The sequence below is a fragment of the Choristoneura fumiferana genome, chromosome 5 (assembly GCF_025370935.1).
Source record: "Choristoneura fumiferana chromosome 5, NRCan_CFum_1, whole genome shotgun sequence".
NCBI classification, from domain to species: domain Eukaryota; kingdom Metazoa; phylum Arthropoda; class Insecta; order Lepidoptera; family Tortricidae; genus Choristoneura; species Choristoneura fumiferana.
This window is the reverse complement of record NC_133476.1, coordinates 19,028,642-19,048,673: the sequence shown is the minus strand read 5'-3', so window position 1 is coordinate 19,048,673 and position 20,032 is coordinate 19,028,642. Positions and strand designations below refer to the sequence as shown.

At 38.6% G+C, this 20,032-nt stretch overlaps 1 protein-coding gene across 2 annotated transcripts in view; it reads right to left on the bottom strand.

The window, feature by feature from the left end:
- LOC141428330 (CD63 antigen-like) overlaps positions 1 to 20,032 on the bottom strand; it is a 28,457-nt gene continuing 8,425 nt past the window's right edge. Inside the window, exons 2-6 of one of the 2 annotated variants that reach the window (XM_074088278.1) lie at positions 6,980 to 7,165; positions 6,150 to 6,314; positions 4,042 to 4,245; positions 3,080 to 3,171; positions 1 to 953 (exon numbers count right to left, since the gene is read on the bottom strand). In XM_074088278.1, the coding sequence (XP_073944379.1) occupies positions 3,100 to 3,171; positions 4,042 to 4,245; positions 6,150 to 6,314; positions 6,980 to 7,165 (627 nt within the window). In that variant the 3' untranslated portion in view covers positions 1 to 953; positions 3,080 to 3,099. The remainder of the gene's footprint in view (positions 954 to 3,079; positions 3,172 to 4,041; positions 4,246 to 6,149; positions 6,315 to 6,979; positions 7,166 to 20,032) is intronic. The other variant, XM_074088279.1, reaches the window with a different exon arrangement.

Here is a 20,032-nt window from a genome sequence, read left to right as displayed (position 1 = left end):
ATTAATAGTAGAAAATTTATTTTTTGCCATACAATAAGTATCATTCACAAAAGCTATTTCAACAGAAATGCACGAGAGATTCAAAAACACTTTTAAAACATTTGTTCCCGATATAATAAAATAATAATTTTCATAGATACTAGTAATGAAACATCGAATAAATCACATTATAATAGAAATGCATATAAATTTTAACACTTTAATATAAGTATTGTAAATTGGACGTACAACATTGAATAGTATGAAAATACTTTTTATAATAATCCTTATGGTAAAGTAAAATTAAAAACAATCGCTTAACTAAACTCAACAATCGTTTTTAATCGCAATAAAGGTGAACAAAAATGGACCTGCCCAATTTTTATTCATATGAACATCACACCGAAGAAATAATTGATTCGATGGTACACGACTTAATTTACTGTCTTCCTATTGTATTTAACGCGGTGTAACTTCAGTCAATCGCAAAAACAAAACGTCGTTATTTCTAAAAGGTAGGCGCTAGTCAATTTATAACTCGTATTCATTCGTATGGTGATCTTACTATTACATAAAGAGTAAGTATGCAAGTATCACGTTTACTTCCACAACCTCCATGATTTAATTTGTGCTTTGATATGCCACACTTCTAATCATTTTGGCTCCTACCGCCTCTCCGTTGCTTTGCGAATAGGTACTGTACCTTTATGGCCATTTGATTTGTTTAAAATTAAATAATTTTGGGCCTTGAGAAATAAATACAGATACGATGCATCAAAATGATAAAAGTGTGGCCGGTTTCAGGAAATAACATTTATGAAAATCAATACGAGTAAATAAGTGGATCTTTTTCTAGCTTTTTACAGTTACCTAACTTAATTAACTTGTACATAACATAAGTGGTGAGTTTCTTTCGTAATTATCTTTTATTGTTCTTTCTCGAATGTATCTCGGTGTGTTCGATTTAGGCGTACCTGTAAATAGAAAAAACAGTTAATACAGAGTGAAGTTGAAATTGTATACAAGTAAAAGCAAATACAGACGATGTACTGGTACCATAGAAAAAACCACAACCAAGAAGTGCACCCAAATATCAAACTTACACCCAAGTAATACACAAACATAAAAGTAACCACACTACAAATATTTGTTTAAACACAAATCAAAAACAATAATCACATTTGAAAACGCTTGCATTTAACCCTAGTAACGAAATCATTTAACAAATCATAAGCAGTACCGACAAACAACTTGTAGGCCACTCTAGAACCTAGTCACAATAATTCATTGATGCTTTCGGCAGAGCAGTGAATATGACATTCATTGTGAATACGTTCTAAAATTACCATCAAACAAAATTAATTTAACCTCTAATACACATGCTTGTTAGTAAGTAGTTTAACAATTTTGTATAGCCAACTTACCTAGGGTTTAAGTGATTGTGCAACATTAAATATTATATAGGTGTAAATTAAAATACAATTGGTCACATATATAGTTTATTGAATTTATAAAATTCTTACACGCAACACAGCAAGGCACACTATGCGTAATATTTTACAGATCGAAACTATCATACACTATGAGTAATGATGCCTGTTAATTTTACTCAAAGTCGATAGCAAAACGTTGTAATCTATGAATTTGATTCGTACACTGGAAAGGCTAAATAAAAAGACAATTTCCTTCTGAAGCTGCATTTCTAGTCAACATTGCGACGCGGACCTATGATAGGTTGCGATAGCCATGCATACATTTTGAGTGGACAGTGGAAATGTTGTATTTAATTCCACTTCTATTCAAAGCTGCCCATTGAATATGCAGCAACAACAACGACGACGACGACTTAGCAACGTGCTGTTGGACCACCATAATAGCAAGCGCAAGGTTTACCGTTTAGTTTCCTGATCGCAAATTTGTTCTACGAAATGCTCTTATAAATGCAATTTTAACAAATATTCAATGAGTTGTGCCTCACTTTTGCTATACGAAAATATCTTATGAACGATTATTTTAAACATCAAGAATATTTTTCGATAAAGATCTACATAAATTCCATTAAGAAATATCACAATCATGTTACAGACTTGTAATAAGCACAGTTTCCTAAAAAATGGCACATTTATTTAGTGGCATTTAATAGTACTTAATCCAAATATATGAACTTAAGAGATTCTTTCAGTGGAGTTTTTCAATAAAAAGTGATAGTCGAGAAACTATCTATAAAATACACCTTATTGTATGTTTATTTATCGGAAAGTTTACACAAGTACACGGATCATTAACATGTCAATAATATTTATAAGATAACATGTATATCTTAATATTTTTTACAACATAAAAAGCGTTTGCAAAATACATAAGTATTGAATAGTATTGAAAGCTGGCAACACCGCCATTAAAAAATTGTTCGGCTAAAAGTGCGCAATTCTAATCCGTAACAAAAATAAAAAATAAATAGAACATTTTGCATTCGGTCGGGTCCGAGCGAACCGTGTAAATCAAATAAAGAGTACCGGATGTGGGCCGCATCCGTCGCAGTTTTTGATTTAGGTACATAAAAGCAAAACTTACCAACTCAACTCCTGAGCAGCCTATATATACCTAATATACCACATTTACTATATTTGATTCTATTCGTCTTTTACCTATATTTTATAGTGGTTTAAAACTAACACATGGATGATTTTTTTGTTCAATGTATTTTTATATATTTCCCCTTGGCGATAAGGTATACTTCTAATGCTAAAAAATGGCTTAATGTTAATTGCGCTGTTGTTAGTAACTTATAACGGCTTCGTTATTTACCAATTTAATAGCAAAAAATGTGAATCATAAGTTAGAAGCCCATGTTTTATTAACACCGAATTTTGAACCCTGCTTTTAAATAAAAATAAAAAAATGTTTTTTTTTACGCTCCCTTAGATGACAAATTAGATTTTACTAAGGCTAAAGGCGACAAATCAAGCAAATTTTTAAAATAAGTTATAATAAACAGGGTACAAATTCAGACGAACCGTCGAGTTAGCCATGCAGTTACACAGCCCACTTAAAGTAAGTTAAGTAGTCAAAACAAAAAATAATGGTGATAAATAGGTACCAGTTTTAATGTACAAAATATTAGTAGCGTGACCTTCTGTCCATGTTTCTTATGGAATTGGCGAGACACAGCGCGAACAACGCTCCAACCACCTGTAAAATAAATGTTTGAGATTACAAATATTCCTTATTTTTTTTACAATACAATACACTCTTGAACATCACAGAAGACGGCAGCAGTGGGTTGCCTTTATTGCTACATGCAATACCCCTGGTGTTGCAGATATTTATGGGCGGTGGTGATCTCTTACCATCAGGAGACCCACTTGCTCGTTTGCCATCCAGTCAAATAAAAAAAAATGCAACAGTCAATTTAGTGATACTCGTATTACTGTCATTCATATCATTTATTTCACTACCTAAAATTATTGAAACGATAAAATAAAATTATATTGATCATAAACAAATCATAACATCTTGTTACATGAAAAATAGGGTGTAGTTATGATTATACCTTTCGGAGATATTATATTTATTTTCAGCCAGTTCGTACAGTAATTTTTTTACGGCTATAAAAACAAAAATAATCGATTTGATGCTTGCAAGCAAACATGGAAAAGAGCGAGTTTCGTAAAACTATTACGGGTGCAGCAACATGGCTACAACATATTTGCGGCCCATACTAATATTAATTTCTCTTAAAAAATCTTATATAATAACATCACTATTCTGGGGTACAATAAAGAGTAATTGTATTGTATTGTTTTGTATTTTTAATACAAATTTTGTTCGCTGACTGTGCTTTTTGTTGCTGCAGTTCCATTGTCGTCCAATTTAGATATACAAATTGCAAAATGACTAAATTTACGTAATACTTGAATGACCCTGGAGCTTCGTAGAGGGAAGCTCAGGGGCGCTTCTACGAAATTCAAAAATCGAAGTTCGTATCGTATCGTCCCTCTCACTCTCGTATTAAATAATATTAGCGTCAGCGGAATAGCGTAGTATAGGGCCAGGACTTACCTCAACGCAAGCGACTCCGATAGCTACGCCGCCGATAACTTTGTGCGACTTGTCGTAATACTCGAGCAATATGTCGGTGCAGCCGGTCTGGTAGGCGTTGGCCAGCGTGCACAAGGGGGCGCCGACGGCGCAGCACTCGGCGGGCAGGGTCGCGGCTTCGATGAGACCATAGTTGCCCGGCCCGGTCTTACCGCAGCAAGAGAACTGGAAATGTTAAGTTGGGGTTTGTGACACGATTCAGTGATACGAGAAGTGTGATCATGGTGTACCTACTAATATTATAAATGCGGAAGTTTATAAATAGTTTCTTCAGAATCGAGAGTATATTCGATTACACTATATTTTAAAACAGATTGTGTTTTTAAACCCTTTTTTCGCTGGGCCAAGTCTAAAACTTTCTTTAACATATTATTAGATTAGATACCTTCAAACTATTTATAATACCAACCAGTTGGTAATTTTGCTGTCAGTTTTGATTTTCTTCTAAAAAAACGGCAAAGCGCAATAAATAACAAGTATGAATTTCGAAAGTAGAGTTAGAAATCAATTAGAATACGAGTAACGATTTACGGACTTGGCAAACCTAAGAACTTTGAAGATTAAGATGCGGTGTTATCCCGCATCGCGTAGTCGCCCTTCCTAGAAGACTATAGCCAGAGCGGACGTTAAAAAACACATCATAAAAAGTATAGACAGAGTTCCCGCAAAACGGAAAATTGAGGCAGCATTAAAACAACGCCCCGGCTTGTATACAGTTACACGCGCACACGCGCTACTATTACGCCGAGCAAATCACATAGTAAAACCACACGTGCAAAGGGTATACTTACCCCCTGTTTCACCATCGATTGATTAAATTTATTTGACGGCTAAATTTGATGCAGTCTCTATTCGTTTCGTTCGAATAGAAGGAGACGGCATCACATTTATCAGTCAGTTAAAATTAATCAATGGGTGGTGAAATAGCCTCTGTCTCATTATGTTATTCACAGCATTCGGCTTGTAGCTACTTTTTGTCTGAAGTATCTACACTACTACCTACAAAATTGAATGTCAATCTCGAGCACTACGATCCGGTTGATTGTAGTCCGTTAATGGAATAGCTTAAACGACAATAATCGTAATGTAAGTGCAGATAAGCGTATCGTTAATCTGATGCAATCGCTTTATTTCACAAGAAGGTTCGATTTGAGTTATTTCGATTTTAAAGCTTCTTGTGGATATGGTCAACATAACTTATTACCAACATTTCTTAAAGAGACTATGTTCCGTTTTTACCCCCCCCCCCCCCCCTCCGACGCGAAAGGAGGGCGTTATAAGTTTGACCGCTTTGTGTGTCTGTGGCACCGTAGCTCTTAAACGGGTGGACCGATTTAAATGCGGTTTTTTTTTATCAGGTTTTCTAGCGATGGTTCTTAGATATGTTTTATCAAAATCGGTTCAGTTGTTTTTGAGATATTTGAACTTTGAAGTGACAATGTCGGGGTTTTCCAAATTTTTGTTAAAGAATTTCGAAAATCGAAGTTCATATCGTACCGTCCCTCTCACTTGGTATTAAATACTTAGTAGGTACTACGTATAAGCGTCAGAGGGACGGAACAAACGTGTGCACAAACTATCGATATTTCTGTTTGCAATGTGGCCATGCACAATCAAATGCCGCATGACCGAAATGGCCGAAGACTAAATTTTATCTCGATATTTTTTATCGCGATGTGTGTGGCCCTACCGTAAGCACAAAACTCGGGAGCGACTGGTTCGATTTCGCTAACTCTTTTTTTGCTGTGTTCGTTACTAATCAGGAGAAGGTTTTTATGGAAGAGAATACAGAAAAATGCTAAATAAATGTTACTCTTTTTCTCTCTCCATATCACCTATTTTACAAAGTTACAGGAAAAGACTATTCCCACTAATATTATACTTAAATGCGAAAGTTTGTACGTCTGTTTGTTATCTTATCACGTCTAAACAGCTGAAGCAATTTATACGAAATTCGGTATACAGACAGTTTGAGTTCCGGGGAAGGACATAAGATAGTTTTTATTTCATTTTGCAACAAACGAATTCGGGGACAGAGTCGCGGGCAACAGTATAATAAAGCTAGTTACCTGGCGCTCGATCTCGTGGAAGGGGTTAGGGTTGAGGGAGCGGCTGTTGTCGAAGGTTTTGTTGAGGGACTCCTTGAGGCCATGCTTGATGCTGTCGGCGTACACGAACAGGCAGACGGCCAGGGCTACCTCCACGATGATTATCACGATCAGGAAGATCGCGTACTGGAATGAGACAAATAAAACGGTCAGTTATAAATCCTTACTAATATTATAAATGAGAAATGAGTTAATCAATTGCCAGGAAATTTTGCTAGCATAATATTTGAAAACTATTATAAAAATTACGTTACATTTTATCCCGAAGAAATTAGATGTTCCCGAAGGCGCGCGATAAAGGAATTCTTCGCAGATGAAGTCGCAAGATACATGGAGCTATACATTGAGTTTAAAAGTTTTGTACTATAATTTAACTCAATATTAAGGCATTACTAAGTAATAGGATGAGATTAGGTAATGTGGGTTAAATTATAGTACAGGATTTTTAAAACCAGTATAGGTTCAAGATTGAAAATATTTAGCTGCTTTGTATATGGTAGAGACTTAATCATAATGTTCCTATTTTTTTGGATATTCAATAGATACCTATGGATAGATAGAGACTTGCAAACGGGAATTGTGAATTTTATTTGTACTATCTCAACGACTTTCCGTCTCTTAATTTGTTATTTTTTTCATGCATTATCTATTCTATGGCATGACCTAGACGCGTTTTCCAGCGACTAGCCAGACATTAGTGCCGAAAGGGCGAGTTGGAAATCCAGGGGACTGCCTTTGCCCAGCAGTGCGATACTGCAGGCTAATTTAAAAAAAAACATGCATCAACGTACCGTGACAACCATGCAGTGGCTCTCGCGAATGGCACCGCAGCATCCGAAGAAGGATATGATGAACACCACGCTGCCGATGACTATGAACAGCCACGGCGCTATGTTCATGCCCGCTGTGAACTCGCTCATGTTCTTCCATTTAAGGACCACCGCCACGCCGATGGCTACCATAGCAATGCCGACGAGCTGTGGAAGAAAAGTTTCGTTTAGTTTAGAGGTAAGAGCCGGAGGGCAACTTGTATCCTACCGTCCCGCTCAGGCTCGTATGAATAAATATTATTAGAGTAAGCGGGACGGCAAATGTTAAAGTTTTGAACTTCATAGTAGAATTACCGAAAATAAGTCTGCTGTCGGCTTGCGTACCAGATGAGTTATGACTTATACCTACCCGGTTCACGTCATTCCAGTAACAGCGTGCCAGTAGCGATACATTGCGGGGTCACAATCCAAACGAATTACACAAGATCGATCGAGCACCGCAGTGTCATGCTACTGGAACGATTTTCTTGAGCTAGAAAAACCAGTCATGTCCTAAATAATCCGGTGATCTAAATTAGGCAGTTAGTCTCTACTCTATTGGTATGCCAGCTTTAAGGGGCTCCTAAGGCCGGCAACTATTGGTGTCCCTGTCTAACATGTGAGTAAGAGAGGGACACCAATAGTTGCCGGCCACATATTTCAGTGAAAATATGGCCCGTCTACGAGCCCCTTTACATAATACTCAGATAGGCTCTTGAATAGACACGTTCTCGTAATATGTTCTAACCCAATTGATACAAGTCAAATACTACCTACTAGTTTTTAATTTAACACAGCATGCCAGTTTGGTACAAAAATACACCAATAGGTACGGTACGCCTGAGACTGAACTCACAGATAGGGGTTATTGAACGAATATAATTAAAAACAAACGCTCTAAACGATACCAGAACGTATATCAGAATTGCTGTTTTATGAACATGATCTCCATTTATTCATATTAGCAACGGCAGAACTGACCAATCAATAAACCGAATAGAATGATTGAATAACAAACTTCTCTCAAACGGCATTGCCCGCATTACGTAGCTCTAATCTTAACGTGCATCGTATGCGCAAACGCATTCGAAGCCACAAGTGTGGTGGGGTTTGTACTTTTCTCGCGTACGGTGCGGAAAAGAGACAGCGTTTACGGATAAGGGCAGTTTGTTTCCAGTGTTGTATAACAGATGGCTGGGTATCGAGGTCAGGATATTGAATCATCAGTGTTCTAAACTTTTATTTAAAAAACAGTTAGTCTGAGTATTGGGTCACAAGCGTCTTATATCAATTGGCAGCATACATGGTAAGCTAAGTACAGTGATACGATCAAATTCAAATCAAAAGTAGTTGTAGGACTCATTGCCGATTCAACATTATGAAGGCAGCAAACCCGACCACATTTCGCAAGACTAATTTACCTTGTTGAAACTATGTTCCATGTCTCAGAAACTTTTATACTCACTCCAGTCTAGATTCTAAAGTGTTTTGGGTTATTTTTTTTCTATTCTCCCTCTATTTTGTTTCCAATAATTAGGAACGAGATCTTATTCTATTCTACTTCGTCAAATCCAAGTATTTCGGGAATCGACGTGACGAAAGAGGGGAAATAAATTTAAAAGTTATATTTATTTCTGCTTTGCCATACAATTTAAAGAGAGCTGACATTGAGTTCTTTACTACTTACTTACTTACTTAAGCCTTTTTTTTTAATGAAGAATAAAGGATTTTTCCATTGAATAAACAATGACTCATCTACACGAAGACGAAGCGGAAAGCAGAATCAAAGGCGGAAGACATAGATCATTTGCGACCTGAATTTTGCAAAAAGTAATGGTGTCACTACATCATCATCATCATCATCAGCCCGAAGACGTCCACTGCTGGACAAAGGCCTCCCCCTTAGAACGCCACAATGAACGACAATTTGCCACTTGCATCCACCGGTTTCCCGCTACTCTCACGATGTCGTCAGTCCACCTGGTGGGAGGCCTGCCAACGCTTCGTCTTCCGGTTCGTGGTCGCCACTCGAGGACTTTTCTCCCCCAACGGTTATCTGTTCTTCGAGCGATGTGGCCTGCCCATTGCCACTTCAATTTGCATATTTTTCCAGCTATGTCAGTGACTTTAGTTCTTCGACGAATTTCCGTATTCCGGATTCTATCGCGCAAAGAAACTCCAAGCATAGCTCTCTCCATAGCTCGTTGCGTGACTTTGAGCCTCTCTAAGAGGCCAACAGTTAAGGACCACGTCTCAGCGCCATAAGTCATCACTGGCAACACACACTGGTCGAAGACTCTAGTCTTCAGGCACTGCGGAATATTGGACGAGAAGACATCACGAAGTTTCCCGAACGCTGCCCATCCGAGTTGGATTCTTCGGGCGACCTCTTTGTTGAAGTTGGACCTACCCAACTGGACAACTTGTCCCAGGTAAACATAGTGGTCAACAACTTCGAGTACATCGTTCCCAACGATAACCGGCACGGGTGTGACATGGACATTTGACATGATTTTAGTCTTGTCCATGTTCATCTTAAGACCCACCTGTTGGGAGACGATACTGAGGTCACTGAGCATAGTATTGAGCCCCTCCAGCGACTCCGCCATTATGACTATATCATCGGCAAAACGAAGATGGGTGATGTACTCGCCGTTGATATTGATGCCGAACCTGTTCCAGTCCAAGAGCTTGAAAACGTCCTCCAACGCATTTGTGAACAGTTTCGGAGAAATAACGTCTCCCTGTCTCACACCTCGCTGCAGTTGGATTGGTTGTGTACTCTCGTCCTGCAACCGGATCGACATAGTGGCGCTGCTGTACAAACTCTTTAACACCTCGATGTATCTATAGTCAATATGGCATCGCTGAAGGGACTGCAGTACAGCCCAGGTCTCGATTGAATCGAAGGCTTTTTCATAGTCCACAAATGCTAAACATAGTGGCCGATTATACTCCTCGGTCTTCTGTATAATCTGGCGGAGCGTGTGAATGTGGTCTATGGTGCTAAAGCCTTTACGGAATCCAGCTTGTTCGGGAGGCTGGAAATCATCAAATCTTCGCTCGAGACGATTCGTAATGACCCTCGAAAACAACTTGTATACATGACTCAGGAGTGAGATGGGTCTATAGTTCTTCAATAAGGTATTGTCGCCTTTTTTGAAGAAGAGCACCACCACACTCCTGTGCCATGCTTCCGGCGTGGTACCCTCGAGTATGACGGAATTAAATAACCTCTGGAGGACTACAAGTACCGGTTTACCACCCGCTCTCAGAAGTTCTGTCGTGATTCCGTCATCCCCCGGAGCCTTGTTGTTTTTAAGTTGTTTGAGAGCCACTCTAATCTCGTACAGGCTGATATCTGGGATGTCTTCAGTGTAATGACGGGTTAGTTTAGCTCTGGTATCTTGAGCTGCACCTACAACGGGCTTCTGTGTCGAGGCATATAACTGTTCGTAAAACCTTTCAAGCTCTCTCAACAACTCCGGTTTCGATGAGATGATACTGCCATCGTCGATCTTCAACTTAGTCATTTGGCTTTTCCCAATAGACGAATTCTTTGCAAACACTTTAGAGCCCTGGTTCCGCTCAATTGCTTCCTTAATACGTGCAGTATTAAAGGCACGCACATCGTGTCGCATGGATTTTGAGATTCGCCTATTAAGTCTGCCATATTCCGACATGTCAGTTGAAGATTGCAGCCTCATCTCGTTCCGAAGTTCCATTAATTTAATGGTTTTATTGGAGAGCTTCTGAGGTCTTTTCCGGCGCGGAGTCTTGAAGAACTGGGACCCCACGGCCTGAACAGTTTCTACCAGCCCGTTGTTGATCTCGTCCGCTGTTTTGCATTCGGCTAGGCACTGGAAGCGATTATGCAATAAGAGTTGAAAGCTTTCGGGGTTCTGGATTTGGGCAGGACAAGGACGGAGCGTGGACTTCACAAGACGTGACCGTTCTAGCTTCACATTAATATTCAGTGTGCCTCTGACAATACGATGATCACTTCCGGTTTTCACCCTGTTGATCACAGAGACATCACTGAATATTCGCTTCTTGGTCGTCATAATGAAGTCAATCTCATTTCTGACTGAACCATCGGGGCCGATCCACGTCCACTTCCTGGATGGTCGCTTCTGGAAAAAGGAGTTCATTACGTAGAGCTCCTCCTTCTCCAAGAAGTCGACCAGCCGCTGGCCCCTTTGGTTCCGCTGCCCATAACCGTACGGCCCCACTCTCAACTCATCGCCATTCTGAGTGCCCACCTTAGCATTGAAGTCCCCATAACAACGGTGAAGTATGTCTCGGAGGAATGTATGGCTTGAGAGATTTCTTCATACATAGCCTCTACTTCATCGTCAGGGTGTGTCGAGGTTGGCGCATACACCTGGATAACCTTCAACGAATACCTATCGGTGATTCTGAGTATCAGGTATGCTACCCTGCTCGACACACTATCGACTTTTACCACGTTATTAATGAGGGACTTGCGGACGAGAAACCCGACACCACCCTGAGACTTTCGTCTCCTTCCCGGAAGAAGAGCATGTTGCCAGACTCCAGGATTATCGTATCCTGCCCCTTTCGTCGGACTTCCGATAATCCCATGATGTCCCAACGCAAACTATTCAATTCTTCCTCCAGCTCAATGATTTTCTCATCCGTCCTCAGCGTGCGAATGTTGTGCGTGGCCAGGGCCAATGTCCGGTGGGGATGGTAGCGAGGAGTCACCCGGAGATTCTTCGCACCCCTTGCTCCTCCGTTACCTGGCCCGCTACCAAGGCCAGGGATAAAGGAGCTGCCGGGGACTAGGGGCCGCGGCTTATTTGTACCTATCATTTTTTTTATTTGGGGGGGGGGGGGTTGCCATAATCCCCACGCTTGGCAGGCGGCTTGGGGATCGCAGTGTTTGCTGATGGTTTACGCAGAAGACGCTGCTGCCCGTCTTCTGGATTTTCCCTTAGTCGCCTTCTACGACACCCAACGGAATGAGATGGGGGGAGCTATTCTTGTCCGGCAACCCCACGGAAACTGTCACTACGATTGAACCTAAATGATACCGACTCTTGTTCTTTCTACCCTGAGTTAACTATTGATAGTAAATTAGGATTGATAGTAAATCCCTCCTAAATAAATCCCTAGTAAATTTTTTAACCTCCTAAGGTTAAAAAACATTTGTTCCGGCGCTATTCAAATTTCGACCTATTTACTTGAAAATATGGGGATGAAAGTTCGTAAGGAATTCCAAATAAATTTACTAAGTATATTTATCAGAAATATGTGTAGCTATGCTTAGTAAAAATGCCGTCTTAATTATAATCCTACCCTCCTAACTTACAGTTCACTATGAAGAATCAGTCCTTTTGTGTAAAATATGTATGTTTTACCAAAGATTGGAAGAACAAAAAAAATAGTTTATATTTATAGCAATGTATTAAAATATGTTATTTTCAGTAAATTGTAGAAGTTTCTATGTGCTATTGCTATTATTGGCAGAATAGGTATCCTTAATAAATTAAATACTTCCCAAAGTTACTATTTTACGCGGACAAAGTCGCGGGCAAAAGCTAGTACATAATAAACAGCATTTGTCTTTTTAAAGTGGATACCGGAAGACGAGCGTGAGTAGTCTTCACAAAGTGGACAAAGACCTGCCCCTGTACCACAAAAGTTACAAGTGCTACAATTCGACAAAATTGTCAAGTTTCCCATAGTAAAATGTTACAATTTTGTCGAATTGTAGCACTTGTAACTTTTGTGGTACAGGGGGCAGGTAAAGGTCGCACGCAGGAGTGTGATGGATATGGGTCGTCATTGTGATTGTGACGTTCAGCAGCAACGTCTTTGGATTTGGGCTGACGATGATGGTGAAAGTGGATAATAAGTTAACGACTTGGAGTCATCAAATTAGTTTCTTTGAATAGGCAAAGTTGGCTAAGCGTCGAACATAATAATGAATGAATTGTTTTAAATTTTGTCATGTCCACAGAAAAGATGCGATTTAAGTCGTCACAATCACAAGCCTATCCTCCCAGTTATGGACATGCTTAAATTGTCTATTGAGGACTTAACTAAGTCATACACGTCTAATGTCGAAAGGAATTTGTCGTAATCAAATCATATCACAGTGATTACCATGTTTCATTCAATCCATATTTGTTCCATATTTAACAGCCAGTTGATTTAATTTAGTACAGACGAAGCCATCCACACACATCCAAAGAATACTGTTAAGCGCTAAATAATGGCCGTCACGATTCCTGAAACTTTTAGGTCAGTTTTCAATAACGGTGCACGATCAACATTTTCAATTTCACAAATTTGCACATCAGTTATGATGTGCTTCCTACTGCGCCACTTATTACCGCCATTATAGGTGGCATCGGCATCGCACACTTGGAGCACACGCGGCACGCTTCGAGGGTCGAATTATCACCTGCCCATGCAGGGTCCCGTTGGCAATCTACTGGCAGAAGGCGGCCATCAGTTGAGAAGGAGGCTGGCTCAATGAGGGCTATCGTTTTTTGTCTCACTAGATGGCGCACTGTTGCGTGAGGTTTTTAAGTATGGCTTTCAAAGTCTGTTATTACGGGTGTGAAAACAAAATTTAGATTTAAATCATATTTAATACACCTTAAAACCGTACCATAAAAATATCGAGCATGCCACAGTGTTGCATAGTCCCCGTTTTGTTCGGAAAAAAGGGAGGACAAAGGTTTCCGAAAGACAAAACTGTCTCAAAACACAGACATTCATTGCCCCGGAACGCATATTTGCCATAATTAATTTCAGATATTGCAAAATATTCACAAAATTATTCTAATTATAAATAAACCCGTGTAGCTCAACCAAAAACTATGAGATTTGACATTTCGGAGACCACACGCTACACTAGCGCCTCTAGTGGCGAATTCATACGCGATAGCCCTCATTGGTCTCGGCTGGGAAGAGCTGGAAGAAGCCGCGCAAGATCGAGCCAAATGGAAAACTCTTCTACGAGCCCTATGTCCCTAGTGAGGGATAATAGGATCGCATCATCATCATAGGCGGCATCGAGTACGCTGTAAAATGGAATAGAATTTCCATTTCCAATTGACAACATTTAACTAGGTAAATAAAATGTGACAGGTAAAACTAATACTGTGAAGTGAAACACGGTCTTTCCATTTACCTTGACACGGAGCGCAGAAAAACTACCTAGTAAGTAGAGTAGATGCTATTTGCTCATTGTTATTAGATGGATTGAAATCCTATACCCGTAAGACGAATAAGAGCGGAGTATATTATTTGCTTCAAGAGAAATTTAGACCGACTAATTCCAAAAATAAACTTCTAAGTAACGCCTGTCTGAAGTGGCACTTTTTATTGCCCTGGCAGACTAAGCCCAGCATATTCGGGAAACTACGACACAAGAATGTAAGTACAAAACGAAACAAAGGAATTGTGTCATGTGTCTACCAAAGCTTACGGCTAAGCTTTTAATTTAACTACTTAAGACACTATTTCACGGGACCAGTTAGTAATATTTAAAAGCCAAGAATCATTCGACTGCCAGTTTATTAGACTAATCAAATGAAAATATCGGTTCCCAACGATTACGTTTCGCGTGGATTGGGCTATTTTTATCCCGCGCGCGGCGCGCGGCTGTTAACCTTTCAGAGGTTCGACCTGCCTGAGAGCAAAGAAGGCACGGGTTAAATATCGTAGGTATTTATTGAATTCACGTTTAGGTGAAACTATATAAAAACTTTATTTAGTTCGTAGTAGTTAATAATTTAACGATGAGGTAAATTTTTCCATGTTAAGTGTTCATAATCAAATGTCTGAATAATCTTTGGAACTCCTGAATTTTCTTTCTTTTACTGATGAAATTTTAACTACACTATTAATGACTAATAGGCTGCTGGAATCTGCAAAGTTTCCGCGAGATACAGACGAAGTTGCAAGCAAAAGCTAGTTCTGGTAATTAGAAACTCCACCATCAAAAGGCTATGGGAGAAAAACAGTAATTTTATAGCGGATGAAAACTTTTTCAGCATTTAAGGATTGAGAATAGGGTATAAGGAGTAAGTAGGTACCTAATGCCGCAAGTCAAGACTATGAATGAAAAATTGAAACATACAAGTGAACAAACAACGTGCGCTTCTTGAGAATCTGCCAAGGTTGCTACGAATAAATATAGGTTGTCTTTGCAAAGTCATAGTGGGTAGAATCGTAGGCAAGTCACTTTACAAGTGTAATTAAGCTTATTTGCATTGCACTGCACTGGTGGAAGGAAGTCGTGATTGTCGTCTAACGTCTTATTAATCTGTCATCTCCCAGGATAACAGGATTAAAGGAATTTGGGCACAAATTTGTGCCTCTGGGAGAGGATAGGTTAATTATGTTGAATGACGTCGCGTCGATCTGATAGCGAAGCGGAGAAATGTAAAATAACAAAGAAACATCGTCTTTATGTTGCTTAAAAAAACAATTCAGTATATGCATGCAGGTACAGAGCGCATCCTGTCAAAGAGCTCAGAAGAGGAAACTAAAAGGTGTTTGTAAGAATACAAAATAAAAAATTTGATAGTTATTTATTCCGATTCAATGTAATGGAATTTCTACACACTGAATACCTTTCTAAAAATGTTAGATTGAAACTTACTCGAAAAGGTTTGTGGAATCTTACAGCGTTCCAAATGAAACATAGATTGGGATCACGGAGTTTAAATTAAGGACAGCGTACTGGACTGGCTTCGAATTGATCTCTAAGACGAAAATAAGATAGGTACTTATCTACCTTTATAATATTCGGCCAGACGTCTAGACGCAAGGACTACAGGGAGGGCGGACAAGGCAACGAACATCTTATTCTATGTATAAGTATAAAACGAGATCCTTTATTGTCTAGGTTTTGGCTCAAAAAAACTAGGGGTATTTTTGTACTAAGATAGCGGCCAAAACTACGGCAACTGAGATGGAGGAGTGAAATTAACTCAACTCGCTTCTCAATTTCTAAGCAACTCGACAGATGCTTTGTGAATCAGAAACGCGCGTGGTTAGTACATTTTGTTGAGCAAAAACAAGCAAAATGTATATAGGTATGTATGTAAACTCTTTATTGTAGAATAGAAAAGAAATATAACACAACTGACAAACTTTGAGATACTTGTACAAAGGCGGACTTATCCCTTTAAGTGATCTCTACCAGTCAACCTTTGAGTAGATGAGAGGAGTAACCAGTTAGGGTCCGACAAAGAGTGAGTTTAAGTCAAAAGAGTGGAAGCTACTATACAGTCTTTTAAACAATATAATACATAAACTACAATATAAATAAATCAATAAACTACTATATATATGTACATAACCATAATACATATAATACATGCGAATATAAAACAAATGAAATGTCCTCAAATGTTTAAGGCGAAGGTGTAAGCCACATCCTTCTCAAGCCCTGGCAGCTTGCACTGTAAAAGATTTAGGGGCTGTTTCACCATCCATTGATTAGTGTTAACTGGCGGATAGGTGTGATGCCGTCTCTATTCGTTTTGTTCGAATAGAGGGAGACGGCATCACATTTAACCGTCGGTTAACGCTAATCAATGGATGGTGAAACAGCCCCTTAGAGTATGTTTTGGAAGAGGCAGAAGGACAGGGTAAAAGAGATTGGTACTCTATCGTACGTAACCGATACTGACCTAATGTTATTGGAACGCGAACTCAAAACATCTCTGTTATTGACGGTTAGAGAGAGGTAGTAGATAAAGTACACCACACTCATTTTGACCATTTTAACCCCCCCCCCATGTATTACTATGAATTTTTGTGTCACAAACCGCCTACCTTTTCCCCCTAAATGTGAGACATTCATTGTGTTCTTTCTTAGATTATTTTTATTTTTCAGTGTATGCTCATGCAGAACCATTACAGCTCGGTACGACTTTTGGGGGATGCTTTGTGTGTGTAATGAAAATTCCAATTGAAGTAACGGTAGGTAGAAAAATCAGGGACCTACTTATAGTTTTACTAATAAATATATTAATATAGTGGGAAAAAGCACTCGCAAGAGTTGTATAAATAGTAAATAGGAACACCTATTATTAACTATACTAACGGCAGTATAGGTCGGCTTCTGCCACACATGTACAGGAAGTAGGAAAATTGAACAGAAAACAACTTGTTTAAGAAGTTTACGATTCAAACAGGGTCTAGCCTTATCGCTAAGCAGTTAGCTGGTTCTAATTAAAAAAATATATGGTGAAAAGTATTAATGTTGATATTTGAATCGTATTTAAATATGTGTTGTAATAGCTGTATTATGCAATATAAATTGTATTAGATTAGGATTAGAGTAAGTTAGTTTTAGTTCTATTTTTATTTATTTTTGTTAATTATTGTATATATTAAGTGTTATTTATTAAAGTACATCGCCCTCATATGAAAAAAATGTATTAATAATTTTAAATTATTACTATATCTGAGACATATATCGGCATACTTAATTGGTTAGGTACTTATTAATGTTATTGTTAAGACTGAAGTAATATTATTATTTTATGTTTAAGGCACTGACATGTTTACTGTACATATTGGTGATTTCTCTTATTATAACATCTTTGACATGTTATACCTATTTAATTAATTAATTATTAGATAAAATTGTTGACTAAAACTAAAAAATATTGTATACAGTAAATTGGTTGATTGTGACGCACTATTATATTTAGTGCCATCTACGAAGACGCGTGATTTTGTCAAAATTAGCCATTAATGACATAGTAATAAGAACCACGGCACGCGTCATCATGAATGACTCTACCTATAAGTATGTACCTAACACCAGTATGATTATAAACAATATTTATGGCAATAAATGGATTTGAATTAAATTAGCCATTAATGACATTGTAATAAGAACCACGGCACGCGTCATCATAAATGACTCTACCTATAAGTATGTACCTAACACCAGTATGATTATAAACAATATTTATGGCAATAAATGGATTTGAATTAAATTAGCCATTAATGACATTGTAATAAGAACCACGGCACGCGTCATCATAAATGACTCTACCTATAAGTATGTACCTAACACCAGTATGATTATAAACAATATTTATGGCAATAAATGGATTTGAATTAAATTAGCCATTAATGACATTGTAATAAGAACCACGGCACGCGTCATCATGAATGACTCTACCTATAAGTATGTACCTAACACCAGTATGATTATCAACAATATTTATGGCAATAAATGGATTTCAATTAAATTAGCCATTAATGACATTGTAATAAGAACCACGGCACGCGTCATCATAAATGACTCTACCTATAAGTATGTACCTAACACCAGTATGATTATAAACAATATTTATGGCAATAACCATTTATTGCCATAAATATTGTTTATAATGTTGCTAATAGTCTTTATATCAAATATGGAAGCAAACCACGTTTTCCTTCACGTGTGGTACCACTATTTGCAGGGGTGGCCAACCGGTTGATCGCGACTATTAGTCCAGTCGATCGTGGCCAGGCAAAAAATATAAATACTGAACTACCTATGCTGTTTCATTTAATATTTCAAGAAGTATGTCATTCATTGGTTGATCGCACAGGGTTTCTTCAGTAAACTTGGTAGATCTTGGGTCTAACCAAGTTGGCCACCCCTGCGCTATTGCAATTAGAGTGCAGTGGACGTCGCTCAAATACATGACCTGCATTGAACCTAATTTGTTAATTACACCAATTGAGAGGTCAAATACCTGTAGCTGTAGGTAAAGTCCAAATCAATATAAACTGTGTACCTAGTATATGTGATTTACAAACAACTCGACACACCAAATTTGCACAATGAAATGACCTCACGCTCACGACAAAGGTCACGAACAAGTTCGACTTCACTTTAAGTTTAGTAAGTAGACTGTATTCGAAAAAACATGTGTCAACTGATATCAAAATAAATAGGGTATGGTTCATAATAAATATGTTAATATTGACAAAAATTAACAAAATGGCAGTTAAAAGTAACGAAACGGAAAGGAACACATCCTCTCCTCAGTCGCACCTTCTGAAGGTTCCATGAAATGTATCCAGCAGCAGCACGTCATTTAAAGTGGTATGTTATTGGTAGTTGTCATTGGAAAAGCGTCATCTTACCACAATGCAACCTACTTCCCAGAGAACAATGAGTGAAAACCCTAGTCCTACCTATGACCTTAACTGTGACACAACAACAGACAATAGCTAGAGATGGTTAGTAATATACGTTATTTTCTGGACAAAAGGTTGTGTTTGACTTGGTAGTTAGTTCTGACAATGTTCAAGTGGTTTCGTGTCTTGCTAAAATGTATTCAGATAATGTAAAATAATGCAAAAATGTAGCATGCATAATTATTGTAAAGAGCAAAATAACATAGTACCTCGGGTGTAGTCATGGGCGTACCCAGGGGGGCGCAAGGGGGCAATCATCATTACAATCTCCGGTCCACTTTAAGGCTGTGCACTGGACGGCCAGTGTACAGCGGAGCGGCAAATGTTCTCTGTTCATGCAGGAGACGTACGATATGGTCACATCACATGGTAGCAGACTTTTATACAGAAAACGCTCACCACCCCGTTGCCCGCTGGTGTCTAATTTGCGGCGTTCTCTCAGAAGTTGAGTACTTGATCTGCAGACGCTGCAGTTCCCTCGCGGGCTCGGTGCCAGCAAAGCAGGTGTAAGCAAATTTCTTTTAAAAGCTCACGGTGAATTTCGAACCTAATTTCGAACATAAAAATGGGGGGTTGTGGACAAGATCCTGTTTTTTGCGAGGCTACAGTATACAGTTCAAACTATTATACCGAATATACTCACTCGTACCACGGCTCATATAGGTAAACTATTAAGCGACCTAATATACATGCCTTTATAATATCAATCAATACTGATTTGTGAAGCAGTTGAAACAAAATTTAAAAAATCAAAAACCTAATCTGCCTTAAAAAATACTAAAAAGAAGAAACAAGTCTAGCGGGCTAGAACTTTGTTAAGTAGCTAACTTAAAG